At 32.5% G+C, this 19120-nt stretch overlaps 1 protein-coding gene across 1 annotated transcript in view; it reads right to left on the bottom strand.

The window, feature by feature from the left end:
* The window catches only part of Fcp1 (RNA polymerase II subunit A C-terminal domain phosphatase Fcp1), a 75045-nt gene extending 58859 nt beyond the window's left edge, over positions 1–16186 (bottom strand). The window contains exons 1-2 of the mRNA XM_085822352.1: positions 15914–16186; positions 1434–1517 (exon numbers count right to left, since the gene is read on the bottom strand). Of these exons, the coding sequence (XP_085678478.1) occupies positions 1434–1517; positions 15914–16140 (311 nt within the window). The 5' untranslated portion in view covers positions 16141–16186. The remainder of the gene's footprint in view (positions 1–1433; positions 1518–15913) is intronic.
* Positions 16187–19120: the final 2934 nt, after the last annotated feature.

The following is a 19120-nucleotide window of genomic DNA, read 5'->3' as shown; positions in this document are numbered from 1 at the left end:
AGAATAAGAAAAAGTCAGGAGAAATATATTGTAAATCGGGTTGGCGGGAGAGCGGTCGAAAATCGGGAGAGTTGGCAACTCTGCGACAGTTTCATTGGGAGCAGTTCGATCACTCGCCGTACAGCTTGGACTTGGCGCCGTCCGACTATCACTTGTTCCTGCACATGAAGTGCGAGCTTGGTGGCAAGCGCTTTGGATCTGACAATGACACGAAAAATGCTGTGGAGTTGTGGTTATCGAAACTGGCAGGAAGTTTCTTTGACGATGGTATACAAAAACTGGTCACCCGCTATGATAAGTGTTTGATCATTGGCGGAAACTATGTTGAAAAATAGTTTAAGACATGTATTTTCATGTAAAAATAAAATTGTATTCGAAAAAATTGTTTTACTATTTTTTTTTTTTTTTTTTTTTTTTTCAAAACGGTAATTAGTTTCCGAATACGCCTCGTATTATATATCCCCAAAGCATTACTTATATAACTATAATAGGAGTTGCTTTTCCCACTGAGAATTGAGATTAGAATCTACCCAATCGGGATTAAAAAACGTCTTTTCTGCAGACATTTTGCAGCTAAAGAAATCTATTTAATGATATTGTAAAATAAATTCAAACATTTTAAATTTATTTAGTAGCATACATAAGTAAGAAGTATGTGCCCTAAATTCTGTAACAGTATGTCATCATACTGCTAGAATAGGTTTCACAAGTGTGCTAGAGAAAACTGCCTGAAATTTGAAAGTATTATTAACTAATAATAAATAAATTTAGAAGGAAGAGGACACATTAAATGATACAAATAACCTTAAAATACAGTTATTACTTAAGGATTAAAAATTGAATTACAAAAATCGACAGCATTTTGACAAATATAGGTATATTAAATGGTTAGCCTAGACGACTGTTTTTTCTTCCCCTGCACAATTACAAAAAAGGCCTTTAAGAAAGAAGAAGTTTAAACAATTTTGTTATATACGAGAATGGGGGCGGGGAATTTACCTTTGTTCAACATGCACTGCACATGTGTACGCGATTTTTGAGGTTAGTGGAACCAAAGAAGCTGGAAATTTGTTTTGCCTTTCTAAAAGATAATCTGATTGGTGCTGCAAAATTGGCTCTGCGCCAGCAGTCTAAATATCATTCAAGCAATACATGATTCGCCAAGAAAGTGATGGCTTCCAACGGCACAAAAATCGCTTTTTTGGGGATCGCTGTACAGAATTCCATGATTTTTCTAGATTTGACCAAAATATTTAAATTCCCTAATTTTTCCCTGATTTCTTTGGTCAGTTTTCGGATTCTCCAACTTTTTCCTGTTTTCCAGGTAGCGTGACAACCCTGATATATACATACTGACGTCTTTTCTGCAGACTACAGCATACTATGAAAAATGAAAAAAATTAAACATAAATTTAATTTTTATATAAACTTACTGTCTTAGATCTGTCCCACATTCTGCACATAAATCCTTCATTATTACAGAATGGGTACACGGCTTCAAGTTTAAAAGTTGACACCTAAAGAAAAATTCAACAAGTAAATACAAGTTTAAAAAAAAATGAAACCTACTTTTTTTTAACATTATTAAAAAATTCTATATTAATTTAGAAAATGAAAAAATTATGACTACCTTAAATTTATGGTATTATATGACACATGAGGATAAGCATACAATGGGTATTTTCCCTTCTCAATAACTTTTAATCACAAAATTTCATGTAAAATCTCTCCTAATCAATGACAAAGCTACATCAGGAATATACATGTTCATGAGATCTAGTAGTGTTTCATGCAAACAATTATCTAGGAAACATTTAGCAATATTTCTCAAATAGGAAACGGCAAAGTCTAATACAATCTAAACTGAAAGTTAAATACATATTTATGAAAATTAAATACGTATAATCTTGGATGAATTCCATATAAACATGCTCTAAATCTGGATTAAAAGAGTTTTTTTTTTTTTTTTTTTTCAAAGATATACAAATATTTCAGGGCCACTTCATAACTGTCAGAAGATTAGGTGACATTCTGTTTCTATAACAACTTCACAACTCAACGTCCTTGCGTTATTCTGTAGATAGTGAAAACGATTCAAAATTTCTGTATCAATAGCAAACGTTTCTCTGTCTTGAGAAAGCTTAATGACAATGGTTTCCAAGTTCCAAAAAACATCTTCATCTATTTTGTGCGTGACGATCGATACATTATGAATTACAGATAACAGAGTAACAATAGTTTTGAAATGAGATCCACAAATAATGCAACCTAAAAGCAAAGGCACCATGACAAGGTTTCTGTTAATTTAACACGTGGCTCAGTGTTGACAGAATTCCAAAAGAAAGCTCCACCAATCAAACTTTCAATAGATATGTTCTGTGACATATCATACAGAAAACGAAGTTTCTGTTTAAAAGCAAAAAGGGCAATTGATGCAAGGAGATGATATGCATAAGTATTATTGCTTTCAAAAATCCCTTTAGTGTGACAGTAGATGTCTATTGAAAGGTCAGGATAGCTCTGATAATTTAATACAACTGTACATTTTGGAAAAAAATTGTATTTCCTCAGAAGACATTTTCTATACAACTACTTTCTATATAACTACTTGCAAAATTTAAAAGAAGATTTCAATGTTCATTTCTAAGACACTGAAAATTTAAATGTACACGGTGAAAAAAAAAAAGTGACAGTTCTACATCTCCTATTCTGCTCGGCCTATTGACAAAATTCAACTTGTGTTTTTTATGTCTCGAAAGCATGACTTAAAACATCTATTAGCTTCATATAAGCATTGTTCTATTATAGGTATTTTGACATAAAATTGGACTTCTTCTAAAATGACATGCCAGTTTTTTTTCATATTTCAATTCTACGATTCAAATTATGGCAAAATGCCAAGTTTTGTAAAAATCGCATGAATAGTTTTTTAAAAAAATTACCTCTCAAAATTTTAGCTCCTCAATGTTAAATGAATTTGATACATATTTATTAATATCTCTTTTTTATTAAACTTATTTGATTCTTACTTTCATATTTCGAAATTCAGGTTCATTCCAAATAAAATTCGCCAATTTTTTATGATTTATTTTTAAAATTTGTATTTTTAAATCATTTTTACATATTTTTTTGAAAAAAAAGTTTGAATTACAGTACTAAATCCGAAATCTGGACTCGTCGGGTCTTCGGCAATTCCAGATTTGGGATTTTTTCTGGTTATCAGTTTATCAGTATTTTCAAATTATCAGTTTAAATCTAGTACGATGGCATGTAGAAATTATAAAATATTTATGATCTAAAGGGTATCAAAAGTTACAAAAAAAGCTTAATATTTATTTGTTTACCTTATTGTACATTTCTTTCAATGTAAGTTGTTTCGTTTTTTTGCTACTACTTTCTCTTTAATTCTGTACACAGACATTATCTATTGTTTAGTTACATTGTTGAAGTCCTGTAACTGCTGTTTTGAGAATGCCGACTAATTTGTCAATCAAAATTTTCTTGTTTTCAGTAACTTCTCTGTCACGTTTTTCACTATTGGTAGCGGTATTTTCTGGATCTAGAACCATACTACAGATTTTGCCATTCATTAATTGATTGATGATTGAGAAGCGTTGTCATCACAATGAAAAACTTCTTTTATATCATCTTCATTTATTACCGCTTCTCCACATTTCACTAAAAAATCCATTAATTAGAAAATTTCACCTTTGTTTTGCAATAATTTGAAAAACTTTAAATTTAGCGGCTATCATCAGCAAATTTTAAGTTCCCAAAACAATGTAGGTAACACAAAACATTCAAGGCCATTACTGTGTCATATAAAAATAGCATTTAAAAAAATTGGTTAGAGTAGAGAGAAGGGTAGCCCTTGTATTATCGCGAAGTTGTTTCATTTATGTTAGCCTGAGTAGCTGAATGTTATGGAAACCCTGTTATGAAGTAACAGGTTGCATGATTGCGGTAAATTCTTAAGGGCTTGTGGTGTGTGTGTTGGTTAGGAAGTATATTGCTTGTTTTGTGGTTTAGATGGTAAAATGGCTGAATGTAGTAAGATTAATTTGAAGTTTCTGTACGATTTGGATAGAAAGAGGAAAAGACCATTACTCGCCTGATGTGTAAATGAAGGTTTACTTAGTAGCCATCATTAGGTGTCCTGTTTATAGGAAGGAAATGGTCAAATGTTAGAAATGTGTACGGCCGAACATCACTACGAAGGATATTTTTTACTCTTATTTTCTAAATCTATGTGGCGATGCCAGTACACAGATTCTAGTTCAGATAATTTTACTAAGTTTTTGAATGTTGTTAAGGAATTTTGTTTGAGTGAAGACGTGTTAATTCCTAAATAAGGTAAGTGGTTCGTTCCTTTGTATAGTGCAAAGATGAATTTCCTTTTTTATATTATTTCATTGTTTGGTTTAAAATGCAGTTTATTGATATATATATATATATATATCAATAAACTGCATAATATATATATATATCAATAAACTGCATTTTAAACCAAACAAAAGGAAAAGCATATACAGTCAAAAGTCGTTAATTCGGACACCCATAATCCCGAATGATCTATAATCCGGACCTCAAAGCTACAAACTTTCTGCGCATGCGTCGCGTTGACGCATGCACGTAAGACCTTTACTGCTGCGAATTTGTGTGTGCGTGTGCGCAAAATACGTTTGCAAATGCGCGTTTAATGTATAGCGGACGGTATAAGCTAAGCTAAAATTATTTAATTATCTATTTCCGTTAATGTTGCAGATTGCGTTGTTCCTTAATCTTCGAATTGGATCCGGATTATTATTTTTTGCAGACTGTTAGAGCAATTTTATAAAAGTAAGCTTGAACTTTCGATTATGTCAAATAGAATTTCCGATATATATTTACTAATATGTAAAGGATATACAAAGCGAAAGTATCTTTCGGAGTCCATTAAACAAAAAGTGGAATTGCTGCAAAAAATAGATAAAAGCATATCCTTTGTTTATCTAAACTTTGTTTATCTTTAACAAAGATTCATTCTTTGTTTATCTTTAACCAATTCATTGCACGCCGCTAATTCCTTACTCAATGTAGTATTTCATCTCGTCTTTGATATGATTTAAATCAAATGCCTCATCATTATAATTCGCTTCTGATAGCGAAGAAAGTGACAGAGGTTATTGAAAACGAAAAAATTTCGACTGACAAATTAGTCGGTATTCTCGACACAGCAATTATAGGACTTGAACAGCGGAACTTTGTAACTGAACAAGAAATTATGTCTGTTTATAGAATTAAAGAGAATGTATTATAACATAAAAAATGAAGCAACTTAAACAACTTACATTGAAAGAAATGTTTAATAAAGTAAACAAATAAATATTAAGCTTTTTTTTTTGTAAATTTTGATAACCTTTAGATCATAATTGTTCTTTATTTTGTAAATTAAGGTTTCATATTTTTAATTTTATAATTTCTGCATGCCATTTTACCAGATTTAAACTGATGATCTATAATCCGGAAAAATCGATAATCCGGAATCGCCGAAGTCCCAACGAGTCCGGATTAACGACTTTTGACTGTATATATATATATATATTGATGGCTTTTCCTTGGACTTTTCAAGTGAATATAGTTTGATGTGTACATGGACAAAGTCAAGGGAGTGTGCAAAGCATAGTTTGTGCAACTCTCTGATTTTTTTTTTAAGTGAAAATAGGTCAATGTGTACATGGATTAAGTCAAGGGAGTGCACAATGCCATTTTTGTGCAATTCTGGGATTTTTTTTAAGTGAAAATAGGTTGATGTGTACATGGATATCGAGTTTGTGCAATTCTTTGGGCTTTGGGTAGTGGCGATTAGCAAAAATCACCACTACACAAGCCAAAATAACAAGTTAAAAAATTGCACAAACTCGGTATCCATGTACCGCCAATGGGTACCCATAAATATACTTTTACCAAACAATTCGACAGCCCAGGTCATATTTGAAAGTTCTAGTATTAGGGGATCATACTGTAGATGAAAATTAAAGCCATACACTTAAAATTGTGGTGGTCTAAGTTCAAGTGGTTTTTTTTTTTTTATGGATAGCCCACTTATTCCATCCACTAAAATTTAAAATGGCATTCTTTGGCCTCTTTTTCTTCTTCTTTCATTTCTGCTGTGATTTTTACACCTTCTAAGAAAAAAGAAGACAAAAGAAAAGAAAAAAAAAAAAAAAAAAGCACCGAAAAGTAAATCAGGAAAAAGAAAGGTACAAAAGGCAAGAGGAAAGAGAATGAAAGGAAGTAAGACTAGATGGATAACAAGAAAAACAACAGAAATTAAAGAGAAAAAAGAAAAGGTACAGCAAAATGCCATTTAAGATCTAGATAAGTAGATAGGCTATTATGATACCTATGGTAGAACTATACACGAACTAACATAATTTTTTGTGTGCAATTTTCATTATCATTAATCATTTTATACTGACTGAATACACAGTGGCTCACATCTGTTTTTGAAAATTAATATTTTTGAAATTTATTTGCATAGATCTTGTGCTAAATATAAAGACACAGACTCGAATTTTTTTCGGTAAAAGTATATTTTAGGGTAACCCTTGGCGAAACTTGCCGATTTCTGGCGGCACATGAATACCGAGTTTGTGCAATTCTTTGACTTGTTATTTTAGCCTGCGTAGCGGCGATTTTTCGCACAAAGATTGCCGAATTGCACAAAATTGGCATTGTGCACTCCCTTCACTTTATCCATGTACACATCGACCTATTTTTCACTTAAAAAAACATCAGAGAATTGCACAAACTATGCTTTACGCACTCCGTTAAGTCTGTCCATGTACACATCAATATATTTTTACTTAAAAAGTAAAAGAAACACCCAAATCTACAGTAGAGGCAACCAAAAATACATAATCTCAAACTATATTTTAAACCAAACAATAAAATAACACAAAAAAGGAAAAACCTGTTATGTATTTCAGCACTACACAAAGCAAATATCCCCTTACACCATTTAGAAATTCATTTGTCTCGAGTCTGTGGCACACAAAATTCCTTAATAGCATAAACAAAATTATCTGAACTACAATCCGTATATCATACATAATATTAAACTTGGAATTGCCGCCAGAGTGGACGACACACAACGGCATATGAGGAACGTTACCAAACAACAGAACACACAGTTTTAGTGTTTCTTGATATCAAAGGTGCTTTCGACCGTGCCTGGTGGCCTGGGATACTTGTTTTTTTAAGGAAAGCTGGTATTCCGTGTAATATTTTTTACCTTATTAAAGATTTTGGCTGATCTTTGGAATATGGTAACAGGTAGTTTGGTGACATTTTGGAGGCGATAAAGGTTACTACCTAGGACTTTGGAAATAATGTGAGAAGTACTCAGTTCCGATTACGCATTATTTTGTGTGAGGGAAATGAGAGATCATGAGATATGTCATGTGACATTAATGGACGAATCACTGTTCTTTAATCAGAAAAGGGGGTAAATTTGTAAAAATATCTGCTGTACAGCATTAGTTTCATTCTATGTTTTGTGAAACAGTGTTGTTTAATATTTGGATCCCATGGCCCTATATAAAGTAAATCCGAAATTTTTATTGCGTTTATTTTTTTTATGTGTAATTGAAAAGAATTGCTTAATTGCAGATAAGTATGAATGTTCAACATGTGGGTATGAAATGAGATTGTGTGAAAGGAAGGATATTACCGATATGTGTGAATGGCGATGCAAGAAATCTGGTGAAAGTGGACATTTTGTGATCCGCCATGCACTCAAGATTCTGTAGAAGATTAGGTAAGTTAGTATTTTTAATTATTTGAGGATATTATTTTTATGCATTGTTCTAAATGTAAGGAGTAAATAAATTAATATGGTATTATTGGAAAATTGTTATTAGCAATGATTTAGTTTAAAGTAATTAGGATTGTAAGCTAAATTTTATTAATTTAATGTATGTGCTTATTTATATTTTAAGTAGTGTTTTTTAATTTAATTATATTTTAATTTAATGATCGTGATTTTGAAAGTTACATGTTTGTAGTATTTTGGAATACATTTGAGTAGAAGTAAATGTGCATGGAAAGAATTTAAGTATTTGTAACCATTTTTAATGTTTTGTTATAGATTCGTTGGTGACATTTATAATAGATAATTTAAAGGTAAAAGTTTTTGGATATTTTATTTATTTTATATGTACAAATGTTCATCTTTGGAAAGGGTATATACTTTTTCACGATCAGGTAATTTCATATATGTCCTTTTTACCGAATTTAAAGATTCACAAAATTTTCCTGCATTTTTGTGCAAATTTTTGTAATTTATGAGAAAATAGCAGTTTAGATGGATAAAGTGAAGAGTGTGCGCAATGCCATTTTTGTGCAATTCTGGGATTTTTTTTAAGTAAGTTGACGTGTACATGGTTATATGTGCGATTTTGAAAAACGCGGCAAGGAGTTTGCGATTCCGCACTTTTTCCCAATTTTGCAGTTAATATTTGTCATGATTAAGCAGTTTTGTTCCATAAAATTTCTAGCATAAGTGTAATTCGGCTAGTAGGTTGTTGGAAAAAGTGTTCAGTAAATAAAAAGAAAAGAAACATGTCTTTAAAGACAAAATGGCGGCGGAAAAAAAAAACAAAGGGTTGCTGCAGTAGAGTTGGTCGCCAAATTTTCACCAAAAAATCGCCAAGTTACCATAATCCAAAGATCAACCAAGATTTTCTGCATGACAGATCTGCATTGCTTTCCCTTGGCCATGTTTCTTCCTCCCGCATTTTGGAAAGAGGTTGCCCTCAGGGCTCGGTTTCTGGACCTTTATTGTGGAATTTAATCATGAATGATCTACTCAATAGACTCTCACATTGTCCGAGTTGTAAAACAATTGCTTTTGCTGATGATCTACTAATTTGCTTTCAAGAGAAGTGTCCCATTACTCTCTTTAATACGGCTCAGAACACCCTTAATATTATTTCCAATTGGTCCAGAGAACAGAGATTGGAATTCAATCCTAATAAATCTAAAATTATGATAATTAAAAAAAGCATGTCAGCTATACAAACCAACAACTGTACTTGGATAATACCTTACTCGAAACGGTGAATGAAATTAAATATTTATGTGTTATTCTTGAACATAAGTTTTGTTGAAAAATCATATGCATTTATCCAATAAGTGTGAAAATATACTTAGAGGACTTAATCCTGTCTCTTGCAATACTTTTGGTTTAAAATCTAATGTTATTGATATGATTTATAAGCAGGGTATTGTTCTCTTTATTTGTTATGCTTCTAGAGTGCGGGGAACAGCTTTAGAAAAGAAGATTAATTCCCATATATTTCGCAGAATTCAAAGAAGAATTTTACTAAAAGTTGTGCATCGCTACAGAACAATTAGCTATGAAGCCTGTTTCACAATTTCAGGATTTCCTTCAATTGACCTTCATGTTTTAAATGACAAAAAGTTTAAAGATACCATCGGCAAATTTATGTTCAATACCAAGGTGTTGTTTGAAGATCTTCCTCATCCTGCCAATCGTTTGCCAATTCAAACTATCATTTAAGACAATTCTGTTGATGATAATTTCCCTGTTGTGTGTTATACAGATGGCAGTAAAATTAATAATCGAGTTGGATTAGCTTATGTCGTTTTCCATCATGATTCTGAACTGGAATACAAACTCTTTAGAATTCCCAAAGAATGCAGTGTTTTCCAAGCCGAATTACTGTGCATTAGTGAGTCAATTAAGTGGATATCTAACAACTGTTCGCTAAGTGCTAAATTTCTTATTCGCACTGATTCTCTTTCATCCTTATATTCTCTTAGGAATATCTTCTCATATAATAAATTAATTGTCACTTCCCATGCTTTTCTTAAAGACCTTAATAATAAAGGTGTTGATGTTATCTTTTCTCACATACGTGGCCACACTGGCAATCTAGGAAATGAAAGGGATGATTGGTTGGCAAAACAAGCTACACATCTTCAAGTAATTAATTACTCCAATGATACTTCCCAAGTCATTTTACAAGAGCAAAAGTAGGGATGATACGATACTCAAGTGGAATGAACTATACAGGAATTCTACTACTGCCTCTTTGACTAAACTATATTTTCCTTCCATTCCTCACAGACTGAATAATAAACACTTTTTCTGCAATTTTGAAGTTACTCAATTTCTAACTGGACATGGTAAATTCAATTCATACCTGAAGAGATTTAGATTATCTAGTACAGACTTATGTTCATGCAGTTTCGGGGGAGTGCAAAATGTCGAACATTTGTTGTTCTATTGTTCAAAGCTCAAGGAAGGACAAAAGGAACTCATTTCTAAGTTAAACTCTGTGAATACTACATTTCCTCCCCCTCTTCACATATTTGTCCAACATAAAATGGCTTTCTCTTTCTTCTGTAAATTTCTCTCTTACGTGTCATCAGTGAATTTGTAAGTTTATTTTATTTTGTGTTGTGTTGTATTAGTTTTTTTTTTTTTTTTTTTTTTTTTACTTACTTCTGTAAGCCTTGTGTAATACTATGTGGTGCATAAGGATTTAAAATTTTCAACTAAAAAAAAAATCGGTATGTCAGCGTCGCCACAGAAATTCACAAAAATAAAAGTCAAAAATACACTACTTAGTTCTGAACTATGGCTACTAAGTAAACCTTCATTTACACACCAGTCAATTAAGGCACTTTTCCCTTTCGTTCCAAATCATACAGAAACTTCAAATTAATTCTACTACTTTCATTACTACATTCAGCCATTGTACCGTCTAAACGATGAAACAAGCAATGTACTTCTTAAGCAACACACACCACAAAAGCCTTTGCAAAACATCCCACAATTCAAAATTTCCCAGATTAATGCAAATGATTATGTCATAATAGGGTTTCCATAACATTCAACTACTCAGGTTACCATAAATGATACAACAACTTGGCAATAAATGAAAAAAAACTTCGCAATAATACATGGGGTACCTTAACCCCTTCGAGCCGGGTAGCGAAAACGTGCACTTATCGCGGAGGCCGGCAGTGTCTTCCACGAGCGTCTCTCCAGGGCCGGGATCTTTTTTGCTACTAAGCCTAAATCCATGAAATTTCCGAAGTATCAACGCATTGTTTAATAACGCTCTATAGAGTATTTGGTTGATTTTTACATTACGGTAACTGGTAGTTTGGCGACATTTTGGAGGCGATAAAGGTTACTACCTGGGACTTTGGTAATAATGTGAGCAGTACTGAGTTCCGATTACGCATTATTTTGTGTGGGGGAAATGAGAGATCATGGGATATGTCATGTGATATTAATGGACGAATTACGGTTCTTTAATCGGAAGAGATCATGGGATATGTCATGTGATTTTAATGGACGAATTACTGTTCTTTAATGGGGAAAAATCTGGGAATTTTGTATTTGGCTTTATTCCGTGTTGTGTGAAATAGTGTTTGTGAATTTTTGGATCCCATGGCCGTAAGTAAAGTGAATTCGAAATGGGTATTTAGTGGTATTGAAAAGGATAGTAAGAAATGTTTTTTAAGGTTGTGTGAGAGAGAAATAAACATGTTTTATTATGTTATTTATTTTACGTGGTATCTTGCTTTGAAAGATAAGTATGATTTTAAAGATTCTGAAAGAGAATGAAGAAAAGTGTATCCGCCACATAATGAAGATTCTGAAGGAGATTAGGTAAGTTAGTATTTTTAATAATTTTTATGCATTGTTGGAAATGTAAGGTGGAAAGGAATTTGGTATTATTGGGAAAATTGTTATTAGCAATGATTTAGTTTAAAGTAATTAGGATTGTAAGGTAATTTTTATTAATTGAATGTATGTGCTCATGTATATTTTAAGTGGTGTTTTTGAATTTAATTATATTTTAATGAAATGATAGTTATTTTGTGAATTTTATACTTGTAGGAATTTGGTGTATGTTTAAGTTGAAATAAATGTGCATGGAAATAATTTAAATATTTGATAATAAATATTTGTAATGCTTCATGTATGAATTCGTTGGTGACGTGTATAATGTAATAGATGATTTAGAGGTAAAAGTTTTTGGATATTTTATTTATTTTATATGTGGAAATGTTCATATTTGTAAAGGGTAAATACTTTTTCGCGATCATGTAATTTCATATATGTTCTTTTTACCGGGTTTAAAGATTGAGAAAATTGTCATGTATTTTCGTGAAATTTTTTTAATTTATGAGATAAAAGCAGTGTACATGGATATACTGAAGAGTGTGCGCAATGCCATTTTTGTGCAATTCTGGGATGTTTTTTTAAGTAAAAATAAGTCGATGTGTACATGGTTCAGTGATATTTTAATGAAATGATAGTTATTTTGTGAATTTTATGCTTGTAGGAATTTGGTTTACGTTTAAGTTGAAATAAACGTGCATGGAAATAATTTAAATATTTGATACTAAATATTTGTAATGCTTCATGTATGAATTCGTTGGCGACGTGTATAATGTAATAGATGATTTAGAGGTAAAAGTTTTTGGATATTTTATTTATTTTATATGTGGAAATGCTCATATTTGTAAAGGGTAAATACTTTTTCGCGATCAGGTAATTTCATATATGTTCTTTTTACCGGGTTTAAAGATTGAGAAAATTGTCATGTATTTTCGTGAAATTTTTCGAATTTATGAGAAAAAAGCAGTGTACATGGATATAGTGAAGAGTGTGCGCAATGCCATTTTTGTGCAATTCTGGGATGTTTTTTTTAAGTAAAAATAAGTCGGCGTGTACATGGTTTATGTGTATGTGTTATTTTGAAAAACGCGTAAGGTGTATGGTATTGTGCACTTTTTCCGAATTTTGCAGTGAATATTTGTCATGATTAAGCAGTTTTGTTTGATAAAATTTCTAGCATAAGTGTAATTCGGCTAGTAGATTGTTGGAAGAAGTGTTCAGTAGATAAGAAGAAAAGAAACATGTCTTTACTTCGTGAAGACAAAATGGCGGCGGGGAAAAAAAAATAGAGGGTTGCTGTAGGGGAGTTGGTCGCCAAATTTTCGCCAAAAAATCGCCAAGTTACCGTAATGTAAAGATCAACCGAGTATTTAAAGGGCTTATGCTTTATAGATATTTATATATATATATACTTTAATTACCTTATTTCTTGTTTAAATGCATATTTTACACATTTTATTTTAATTACTCACCATCTTATGACTTTTAACATTATACATCTGAAAACTAAATATATTACTTAAAATTCTCTTTTCGTATGAAAAATTTTAAAACAGGGATCTACACACAGTCCTACGTTACATTCCTTGAACTCGTAATAACTCATTTGCCGTTTTGGAGGATTTTTCCGGGAATGTGAACAAACGAAGCATCGTCGTCTTATTTTCTTATCAGTCTCTTCTGAACAAAGTTTTGGAAAATGTCTTTCAGTTAATCTTTCAGAATCAATATCAGAATATCAGAATTTCAGAATCAATATCTGAAATATTTTGCATCATTTCTGCTATTTCATGCTCTGTTAAACATTTTCGACGCTTCGACATTGAAACGGTAAAAACAGAAAGAATTCACGTCTAACAAGATCTAATTATTTTCTAAAAACTGAACTGTAAACGGAAATACTCAACGCTTTAGTGCATATAAAACTTCTACATACGATAAACAACTACCACGCGCGAATAAAGTGCGATTTAGAGACGTCATAAATCACGCCATTCGGAAACATTTAGTTCCCCGTTTGTTTATATAATCAAAAACACGTGTATGTGAGTCATGCTTCTCTCATTTCGAGTAGAAGGTCTAATGTACAAGTATCTGAAACCATATGGACATACAGTGCCATCTTGTGGCAGAAATTATAGTTTGAAAAACGTTCCAAGGTACTGGCACAAATACGTGACAGTAGTTAGAAAACGCAACAATGCTCTGGCACGCCTGCGTGCTGGCTGGTAGGTAAGTGTGTTCGTTGCTGGCACGTATACGTGACAGTCGGCGCGAAGAGGTTAAAGTTAACTCTAACCATTTTTTCTAACATTATTTTTTCCTTATTTTAAGCCATGATTGTTATGGAACAAATATGATCAAAATATTCCTTGCAATAAAATAGTTTATTCAAAACGTATTAGTCGGTAACTCACCTAATGACTTAAACACTTGAAACTTTTGTTGAGATATCTTAACAGATGTTTCTGGTCATAAATTTTTGTTAAAATGAAAATACATTGTAAGAACTACCATCTGCATTTGAAAATTATTACTATTTATCAAAATATGTTCAAATTTCCATATCCGAATTAAACACGACAGAATGCTGCAAACTAATAAGACATTCTGTTAAAAATTTAACTAGTCATCATTTTTAATACAGTACTCGAAATGCAATAAAAGGTTAGAGTAGACTGAAGGCTACCTCTTGTATTATCGCAAAGTTGTTGTTTCATTTATGGTAACCCGAATAGTTAAAAGTTCCACAAATATACTTTTACCGGCTAAAGTGCAGAAACGACCACTTATTTGTTTGGTGCTTTTTACAAGAGTAAGAAGAATTGGATTTTTGTCAATTTTCTTTGACTTTTTAAGTGAAAATAGGTCGATGTGTACATGGATAAAGTCAAGGAAGTGCACAATGCCATTTTTGTGCAATTCTGAGATTTTTTTTAAGTAAGCAGTGGGCGATTCTGCACTTTCACCCTTTTACCTAGAACTGGGTGCTCTTTTTCAATTTTTAAGTGAAAATATATCCATGTATACATGGATAAAGTCAAGGGAGTGTGCAATGCCAAGTTTGTACGATGCTCTGATGTTTTTTTAAATGAAAATTGGTCAACATGTACATGGATACAAGTCAAAGAATTGCACAAACTTGGTATCCATGTACCGTCAAAAATAGCCAATTTTCGGCAAGGTGTACCTGTAAATACACTTTTACACAGTAAAAATAATCCTCCCCCCCAAAAAAAAATTATTTGAATATTTTTTCTAAGCTTGTTTTAAAAAAGATGATCAACAGAACAAGTGAAAAAAATTAATTTATTTCACTAGTATTTAATAATTGATATTTGCAAATAAAGCTAGAAAACATAAGTGTCCAAAAAAATATGAGTCACTGCATATTCGTGCATACAGAAAAATCAAAACTGTATTTAAGAGATAAAAATAAAAAGCTGTCTGTTCTTTATAAACTTGAAAAATTAATGTCTTCTTGCTGAGTGAAAACAACTAGCATAACTTAGAGCAACAAGCAAAACAAACTAATAATTTTTAACAAGATTCTTCTTTCAAACACAAATTTCCGTTTTTATTCACCACTTTCTGACTGTATATTTCTCATCTCCCTTTCTGTAGTACAATTTTAGCCTTCCAATAAATTTCGATTTCCACATATCATATTATCTTCTAAAATCGTTTTCCCTAGAGACAAGTTATTAATTTTTTTAAATTCCATTTTTAATCTCAAACGATATTTTCTAAGAAATAATTTATTCCATCTTGATCTCACGACAATGCAAAATTTAAAGCACTGTTCAATAATTCATAAAATCGTCCCGTTCCGTACATAGTTTTATCACGATAAACTGACCTTTCAAGAATACGCGCATATTATTTAAATCTTAAAAAAAAAAATGCGATTAAAATAATCAAAACTTTAAACACTTGCATTTATACGCTATTTCACGTTTTTCTGTACGTGCTTCCCAAAGATAGTTCCTGAACCCTTTAGGCGAGATCAATTAAACTAAAAAAAAAAATAAAATAAAAATAAAAAAATAAATAAAAAAAAGCGCGCCAAAGTTCAATTTTTATACAGCCTATATTTTTTAGCATTCATGAAACCAATTCACGTACACCTAAATTCATATGTAACAAGTCTAAAGGATACCATTTCTTACCTCCCACAATTAATAAAGGTATAAAAAATTTTCTTACCCTGATTGTATTATATCTCCTTCTTTAGCAAGCAACTCTACAACAGTTCCTCCAACATTCGATTTGTATTTGAGTAAAGGTTCTTTAACGTCATTAGAAGAACTATCAGATTTATAACTAAGAATTGTCGTATTATAAAACAACATACTACCTACACGAATTTTCCATTTAACTAAAGTGATAGATTTTGCGCCGTCATAGCGATATGTTTCTAAACCAGGAGCCATATTGTAATTTACTATAGTAGAATAATATTGCCAGATTTTATTGCGACAGACAGTTTTGCATGTGCTAAGCCTTTCTGCTGATGGAGCAAAAAATCGATCATCAAGGATCAAGGAAATTAATTTAAGGAGTGCGCAGGGCTAGGCCTTTAACTCGACATCATCAGAGACAAGGAGGTTAGCTAACCTCCTTGATCAGAGATAATAATCACATCAAAAGAGGGGCTCATCAAATACAAGAAAAAAATGTAGAAGCCTTAGAGAAAATAAAAGCTTTTCAGATAGTGCCCTCCACAAGAGGGAAGGAAAAAAAAAGGTAAAAACTCATACCGTCTTTTTCCGAAAATAAGACACTGTCTTACTTTCTTTTTTGGTCCAAAATTCGCGCTACTGCTTATTTTCGGGGAAGGGCAAAAATAAAAGTATATTTATACATTTTTATTTAATATTTATTTTACACAGAATACAGAAATTTAAATTTATTCAATTACAGTCATGTCATCTTCTTCTGGAACATCGTCATAAATAAAATTCTGAATTATATTCTGATTTTCTTCCAAATCCATTTACTGTTGAATCATTGGTTCGAATATCTCATGTCTTGCGATATAGCTATTGTTAAATGAATACTTCTTAAGTAGCCTGTTCGTAGTGCATTGGAAACATAACTATCAGTTATTTTGTCCCATGGAATTTTTTACCCATCAATCACCCCTTTTGATTTTCGACTCATTCTGTGGGGGTTGAAAAAAGGTCGCTGCGTCATATGTGTCTCGGGGGTTACGGTTCAGCCCAAATTTCACCCCGACGAGAGTCTGCCGACGCTAACGGATGACAATGACTTTCCTGTGAACGTATCTCTCTCGGGGCAGATGGTGAACTGGTTAAGATAAATTCCAAGAATTAATTTGAAACGAAATGTAGAGGTAAACAATTAATCTCTCGGAATATTTTGTTTCAAACATTTCTCTGAAATACGAGTATTAGGAAAGTTAAACATATTATTACTTATACTTAATAAATCAACAGCATTTTTTAACGAGTTCTTTTTGCCACATTATTTTAACTAGGGATTGTTTTCGGAAGATATCTTATTTTGCAAAAAGTTCCGAAAATCACGATAGGGCTTATTTTCGGATGTCTTATTTTACAAAAAGTTCCGAAAATCACAATAGGGCTTATTTTAGGAGGATGTCTTATTTTCAGAAAAAGACGGTAGAAGGTATTTTTATATTAATTTCGTGTCTAAAAAAGGCCAGAATTCAATTTCGACACGGGCAGTCATCCTTCAAAATTTAGAATAGAATTAAAAAGGTGCAAAAGATTTCCTTGATTCTTAATATCAACAGTGATTTAAAAATACTAAGTCACAAACAGACCGAATGAAAAAGAGCTAGCGCGAAGTCAGTGAATTTGAGCTCTCAGCCACTCTGAGCAGCTGGGCGAAAGAGCCGTTAGGCGGGTTTTTTAGACGCAAATCTGAGTAACAGCTGACGGAGAAGAAATTGTGGTCACTGTTCAATGCGACGTTTAGAGGTCAGATAAGAGCAGCTCCTTAGGGGGGATCGAAAGCAACCCGTTTAGCGGGTGAAAAGAAGCTTTTAAGAAGCAATTAATAATAGAGTGCAGTCGCGTGCGGCTGCAGAGATAAAGTTAAAGAGACGTTAAAAGACTTGTTAAAGAGACATTAAAAGACTCTTTTACAGACAGGGTTCCACCGGTCAATGCCCTTACGCATTGTTAACGGGGAGGCGGTTGGGGTTCAAAAGCGTGAGATAGGCCTCCACTTGGGCGTCCGTATGTTCCTACCGGCGCCGTTTAAATGCAATTGAGCACAATCAGGCTGTGAAATAGCTCTGGGGTCGCTTTTTTAAAGAGGCAACCGCAGGATCGTATATATTGCGTTGAATCTACCTGAATATTATTTCATTCAGTCGTTCTCGTCTTTAAATTAAATCTGACTCCATTCTATAACACTTGAAAAGATCCTTCAACTTCGGACCTCACAAAAGTTAAAAGTGCTATCAAATCTTCTCATATTCTGACAACGCAGTTGAAGAAATCACTTATTCCACCTATTACTAATTGTGCTAGGCTTTATGCTCTTCCAAAAGTCCACAAAACCGGTATTCCTTTTCGACCAATTGTTTCCAACATAGGTACTGCTTCATATCCTTTGGCCAAATATTTAGTTTCCAGATTTTCTCCTTTACTTGCTAACAATATTCACACTGTAAAAAATTCTGTTGAAGTCATTGATAAACTTAAAAATATTTCTCCACTTCGTTCCATTATGGTTTCATTTGATGTCAAATCACTGTTTACTAATGTTCCGGTCGAAGGAGCACTAAATTGTCTTAAAACTAGGCTTCAGGAATTTCACTTTACACATACTGAAATTAATGAGTTGGTTTCGCTTACTAAAGTCTCTCTGAGTCAAACCCACTTTGTTTTCCAAAATGCATATTTTCTTCAAGTTGAAGGATTGGCTATGGGTAATCCTCTCAGTCCGGTACTTGCTGACATTTATATGCATTATTTTGAGATGAAATTAGTTGATAAACTATCTTTTCGTCTTTGGATTCGGTATGTAGACGACACTTTCGCGCTTCTTGACGGTTATAAAGAGGATTTATCCGAGATTCTATCTATTATGAATTCAATTGATCCAGCCATCCAATTCACTCTTGAAACTGAATCCAACAATTCCCTTCCCTTCCTTGATATTCTTATAATCCCCAATGAAACTGATTTTAGCACTACTGTGTACCATAAACGCTTTGCAGTTTGTTTACCACCCCATGCCAAGTCATGCCACCTGTTAAGAAAAAAATGGCTTCATTTACTATTATGTATTCCGCGCGCTTAAAGTTTGTTCCTCTGAATCTTTGCTTACCAATGAACTTGATTATTTGAGAGCAGTTGCGATTGACCGTGGATTTTCTCCCGTGATTATGGATAAAGCCGTTAAAAAATTTTCAGA

This window comes from Stegodyphus dumicola, chromosome 8 (assembly GCF_044657685.1).
Source record: "Stegodyphus dumicola isolate Sdum_Otavi_A_Nest chromosome 8, ASM4465768v1".
NCBI classification, from domain to species: domain Eukaryota; kingdom Metazoa; phylum Arthropoda; class Arachnida; order Araneae; family Eresidae; genus Stegodyphus; species Stegodyphus dumicola.
This window is presented reverse-complemented; position numbering and strand designations above follow the sequence as displayed.